The sequence below is a fragment of the Sinocyclocheilus grahami genome, unplaced genomic scaffold (assembly GCF_001515645.1).
Source record: "Sinocyclocheilus grahami isolate Dianchi unplaced genomic scaffold, SAMN03320097.WGS_v1.1 scaffold254.1, whole genome shotgun sequence".
Lineage (NCBI taxonomy): Eukaryota > Metazoa > Chordata > Actinopteri > Cypriniformes > Cyprinidae > Sinocyclocheilus > Sinocyclocheilus grahami.
In genome coordinates, this window is record NW_015505433.1 from 192736 (window position 1) to 199076 (window position 6341).

The window sequence follows — 6341 nt, forward strand, 5'->3', positions numbered from 1 at the left end:
ATGAGTTTGCGTGAGAGAAAGTAATTTTAGTTTAGAAAGTAACTTTTAGTTTTAAGTCAGTTTGAACAATCTGGATAAGCGCAAGTAAGTACGCCAGAGCGATCGTTTCGTGTCTTAGGACATCAATGTATCGTCACGAGCCGCAGGGTTTAATTTGGATTTGTCTGTGCATGTTTTTTTTACTCTCATAGATTTAGTTACTATTGCCATGCATTATATGACTGATAGACTGCAACGGCTGGAGTTAAAAATCATCATATGTGTTATACTGAAGAAACAAAGTCAACTACATCATGGATGCCCTGGGGGTAAGCAGATAAACTTCAAATTTTCATTTTTGGGTGAACTATCCCTTTAAAGAAAACTTACGAGTATACTTGCAGGATAAAACTACTAAACTAGTAGTTTACTGACACTATACTTCAGTGTACTAAAAAAATGCTACTACAACTATTTAATCAGTAAACTATCAGTATACCTATAAGTTCACTTTTAGTATAGTTGCAGTGCAAGCTAAAAATTGTGTTTAGTACTGTTATACTTAAAGTATACTTAAAAGTATACTTTTATATACTAGAAAGTGGGCCAATTTAGTCCCAAGGAGTATTGAAATAGTACACTTACAAGTATACTACTAGTACACTGATATGTGTATACACTTGAACTTTACTTAAGTATACTTACTAAAATAAACTTGAAGTATACTACTTTTTGGTAAGGTTAGTCTTTGTGTTTCTAGAGTGTATTGGCCTGCACGCATACAGTATGTGTAAGTCTGTGTGAAAAGACTCAGATATGTATTAAGCAATGCCTCCACATCTGATAAGACTGTAGCTAATGACTGCTTAATCCGAGATAAAGCCCCCTCCTCCATTCCCTCTTAAAAGCCATCAGTGCTGACCCATAAAACCATTGTGTCTCATTTCCATGATGGACTTTTTGAATACATCCTGTACAGCACAAAAATGTTTTATTTACCTTGTACAGGTTAGTGAAGAGCAAAGAAGAAAGTAAGCAAGAAAATATGTAGGATGGGACTTAATTTAACCACTGATAATTGATTAGAACAGAATGGAGCCAGGTAGAATGTGATTTTGACAAATATAATGAACAAATAGCAATGTTACATTATCCAAAAGCCTGCATGGCCTCAGTGATGTCACCAGAAAAGGAAAGTCATTTCAGAGGAAGAGCAAGTTTACTTTTAAAAATTACGAAGACATCCATTTTTTCTTCAGACATTATAGCATGCACAGATGAATCATTCTTAATAAGACCAGACAAACATTAAAGAATAGAGCCAGTTTTGATTTCAACAGAACAATAAAAACATTTACTACTGTTTGATACCAAAATACGCGGCTCTATATGTTCTCTTCCAGTTCACAAAAAAAAGAAAGTATCTGTGTAAGGTATCACTACAGGTGGGCTTTACCCTGCAGGCTTTAGGTAAATGAAGATAATTTGTGGGAGACGAGGCACCTGGCAGTCTGCCCATTCCTTTTTAAAGGCCTGACACTCTGATTTATCAAATACACGTGACAGACCTACTGAGCTTATCTACATGCTCTAGTTTAATTTGTTCCTGTAGTCACGCCTTTAAACATTACTGTTTATTTATTGTTGTACATCATTTGTTTTACAGCCTGGTGAGATTTGAGAAAGTAATGCAACAAACAATCACCTCTTGGTCTCTTCATAAAAATATCCTAGTAAGATCTCAATAGCATTTCTAAAAAATAAAAAAAGCATTTAGGTAAAGAATAATAGAACACCCTCTTTTTTTAAGTCACAGTGGATCTTGAAACACTTCATCCATACATTTTTCCATAGGGGTTTAAAGAATCGGGAACAAAAATTGTTAAAGAGTTCTAAACTATGAACAAAAGCAACCAGATCTCATGTGAATGACAACATGACTAATTTATATTTGAAGCCAAAAAGGATCTGAAAATTAAACAAAAAGACAAAGATACAACACTTGTCTTTAATGAGGGAATGAACTACAGTCTCATGATGACACATTATGAATTATGTAATCAAATGAAAAAAATTAGAAAATTATACAGCTATTGACTTGTTGTCAAAGTTGGTGATTGTACATATTGAAACAATAGGCCTATAGTTTAAGTTTATCACAAAATATTCAGATATATACAAACATTTTGTTAGAAGTACAAGTATTATGATTTTTACATAATTGTTTAACAACCTTGGAGCTCACAGAAGGGCTGTCTTTAAAGGTTTATAAGTGCCAAGTTTATAAGGTAAAAACAAATGGGATTTTACCACGCAACCCAACTGCTGTGCCCTATTCACGACATATCATTGAATTATTGTCAATTAATGCACATGATGAAGTAATGTGATGTTAAGAGGAATGGCAGGTACACCTCAGATTTGCATTAATTTTCAATAATCCAGAAATCCACCGTAAAATCACCAATTTATATCACTCTCAAATCATTTTTTCAGGTGTGTAGAACTTACAGATTTCCCTTAAAAAGTCGCACACCACCAGTACTCTTTTAAAACAATTCAGTAAGAACATGACAAATTACTTCAAGTTACTTCAACAAGCCTGGAACTACTTCATAGCCTTGAAAAATGTGTCCAATCAGAATCAAAATATAAGATATATGATTTAGAATTGTATACGTCATATATAATCTTGATATACATATTCTATCTATTTCACAATGACTAATTGTGTCTTTCTTTACACAGATCTCCAAAAGCCAAGAGTTTCTCATTGCTTTGTATCACTGAGCTCTGATTTCAAGGCACCACATGCACAGTTTAAATAAGTCGCCAATGAACTGAGTGTCTGAGTCTTGGTGGTCCGTGAGAGAAGAAGATGTGATATCGTCCCTAGTCGCCTCATACATCACAGCCTATCTGTTGACCCTGGGCTTGCTACTCTTAAGGATTTATCTCCTATGTGGTTACATGTACATCTGACCCTTTGACCACCCATAAAGTGAATGGCACTGTAACCTACACCCCTCTAGAGGATAAAGCTAGTCTTTGATCACACCAGGAGGCAGGGCCCATCTCAGCCCAGAGCGGGCTGCTGAGGGAGCCATTCTGGAGGTTGAGATTAAGAGAGGTGAAAGACAGTTATTCGCCACAGAATAGTCTTCCCAGTTCTGAATGAACTGTTGGCAGGCCCTCGCTTTTTAGTTTTAGCTTGACAGGTTGGAATCAAAGTGAAGGTTATTTTCTAGCAGTCCCACAGGTCATACTTAGTTATAATACATTGCTGAACTCTGTCAGCCATGGTCTAGTGGTGCCTTCCAACATATGATAGCACAGCTTAATATTTATGAGTTACTAGCATTTAAAGCTGCACTGAGTGTTGAGGAATGCTAAGGATAGAATAAAATAAAATAATTTCTTGTTTTGAATAAATAATAACTTATAAATAATAAATTCAAAATGTTACAGGTGCACAAAGAAATGTAAGCCATTTTGTTAGTATAATGTCAGTAAATCTAAATGTATAAAAGTATAATTCACAGAGAGCATTTGTGATTGGCTAAAAAATTGTGGGCTGCTTTTTTTATTTGTCGTTTATCACAAAGGCTCAGGGTCTGGCTAGCTAGCGGGCTAATCTATACATGTATTTTGACAAAAAAAAGGCAAGAAACATTAGAAGAGAAAGAGAGCGATAGATGGATGGATGGATGGATTCACTAATATAGTGATACAAATGTGTTTGTGTGTGTTATTTTCATCAGAAAGAACACTTGCATTATTTCACAGTCATGATGAATCACAGGTCCAATAACAATAATTAAGGCATGATGTTTCATAAGCAGGCAGTGGACACAATTACAAATATAGACTGAATAAACTTCTCACTGGGCTCCTCTTTAATGACTAACCACATCTCTAATAGCCAAATGTCATAGTAGTGTGAGTGTAATATTCTGCTACAATCTTTTCTTTTAAATTTGGTTTCAGCTCACTTATGGCTTATTAACAGAATCATGCAAAAGTATGTCCTCACAAAGCCAGATTTGGGTTACATGTCTACTGAATGTCTTACGTTTCTCCAGTGTGATGTTCTTTTAAACCCCATGCATTTCACTTTAGATTTTATTAAGAGGAGATTGCAAAATAATGTCCATCTATAAACACAATTTATGACACATGTATTGCTGCCAAAAGGTTTGTGGTATGTGAATTCTGTTATGGACATTGAAGGAGCTGGTTGATGGTCTGTGTACAAGTTTAGTTGGAGTTAAAATGTCCATGTTGGACAGTGAGGTTTAGATTTAGGAACATATTTCTTTTAATTTGATCAGGCTAAATTGAAGCCATCAAGCTTGAAGTAATGATCAAGCCTACTAGGATTCAAGACTTTACATTTACATAACCCAAGTTGGCAGTGTGACTTTACTAACAAAGGAAGGGTCAGTGAGAATTGGACCGAATGAATGAGAAAAGACCATAAAAAAGAGAAGATCTTTGGTGAACAGAACTGAGGTTAAAGAGACTGGAAAAAGGAGGGGATGTGTTTCAACATGCTTTGGGAATTCCCAATGTAGCCCCCTGCTGGCCGGCCCGTCAATAGCATGAAAACACATGGACACACACACATTCTTCTCTTACTTGCTCCTTTCACTCTCTAAGATGATTTGCTTTCACTTTGTCAAATTAGTCCCCCTCTACCTCAGCTTTCTTACATTCACGCAAGGTCTTGCAAATAGCAGCAGGCAGTATTAGCTGTGTGCCAAGTGGCAGTCTGGCTTTCTTCTCCTGTAGAGAGGCTAAAGAGACGTCTCTGGGCATCAACAGGAGGCCAATTCACTCTGACCCATTCACAATCGTCTCTGCCTGTCCGCGGTTCAAAGAAACTCTCTGCTCACACAGCCACTGAGTTTGAACCTTTTTACAGAGGACATTTTTGTTTCATCCTCGTAAGACAGCAACTGAAAAAATGCTAGAAATTTTTTTTTATCAGGCTCAAGCAAAAAAAAATATTTATAACAGAAGTAAATTTTAGCATGTTACCAATCTGCAAAATTAGAATTACAGAATGTCAGGGTGAATGTTGAATCTTCAGTAGACCTTTGATGGTGATATTATGTATAATATATCCAACAGCACTCCACTTGTCTGTGTACTTTCCAGACAGACTGTCAGTCTATGCGTTAGTTTTTAGTGACTCTTTCTGCAGGTTACATAGCTACACCAGTAGGTGGCGACAAGTGACTGTCTTAATGATTAAGTCACTGTATCATTCATTCAGATGATTTGTTTCACAACACTGATTCACTTAGGAATGAAACAAGTGACAAGTTTTAATAAATGAGTCACTGAATCATATTTAAATGATTTGTTCAACAAAATAAATTCACTTAGGAACAAATGATGGGCTGCATCCAAAATCGTTTACTCCCCTATAATATGGTACACGAAAAACAGTATGTGCAAATTCCCGGTATTCACAAAAAAGGCGGTGAAAAGTACACAGATAACGGGATGGCGAGATTGTAAGGTGCACAACCGATGGACACTTTGGTGAATGGCAGTGAAGTGACACAACTAGAAGATGCCCCTCAGTTTTTTCTGTCTTTTGGCCAAAATGTCATATTGTAAAGACGAAGTGCTAGCACAGTCTTTTTAAGACTAATTAGCACTTGCTGTGACTGACGATAAATGCTAGACAAAGACACTCCGCTCCTCAAGTTCATAGAACCATAGTGATATATATATATATATGTGTGTGTGTGTGTGTGTGTTTATTGAGTCAAGAAAATGCTGTAAAATTCACATATTAATTTTATTTTAATTCAGTAATAAAATGCGTAAACACTTTTTAATAAAACGTAAATTCGCCCTCCGCGATTTTTTAGCCAAGTCAAGTGTGTTCATAGAGGTTTGCATGGGCCAATGCGAATAAAGCTAGATTTAAATAAAATAAGACGATATTGTCGGACCTGACGTTTTATTCTTATCCAAAACTAGATGTGATATGAGTGCGATACATAGGCTACTGTAAAGAGTCAATCCACTGAAGGCGAGCGTAGTGAGAACCCAAGTGCAGTTTATTTACAGAGTGATCCAAACAATAATCCGAGACACAGACTGGACTTGACTTGACTTGACTTGACTTGACTTGACTTGAACAGACTTGGCATGAACAGACTTGGCATGAACAGACTTGACATGAACAGACTTGACATGAACAGACTTGACTTGACTTGACTTGACTTGACTTGACTTGACTTGACTTGACTTGACTTGACTTGACTTGACTTGACTTGACTTGACTTGACTTGACTTGACTTGACTTGACTTGACTTGACTTGACTTGACTTGACTTGACTTGA

The 6341-nt window shown here is 36.3% G+C and overlaps 1 protein-coding gene across 1 annotated transcript in view; it reads right to left on the bottom strand.

Moving 5' to 3' along the window:
* Positions 1–4797, bottom strand: part of LOC107598711 (A disintegrin and metalloproteinase with thrombospondin motifs 18-like) — a 61400-nt gene extending 56603 nt beyond the window's left edge. Inside the window, exon 1 of the mRNA XM_016290119.1 lies at positions 4692–4797. Within this exon, the coding sequence (XP_016145605.1) occupies positions 4692–4797 (106 nt within the window). The remainder of the gene's footprint in view (positions 1–4691) is intronic.
* Between the last annotated feature and the right edge of the window lie 1544 nt (positions 4798–6341).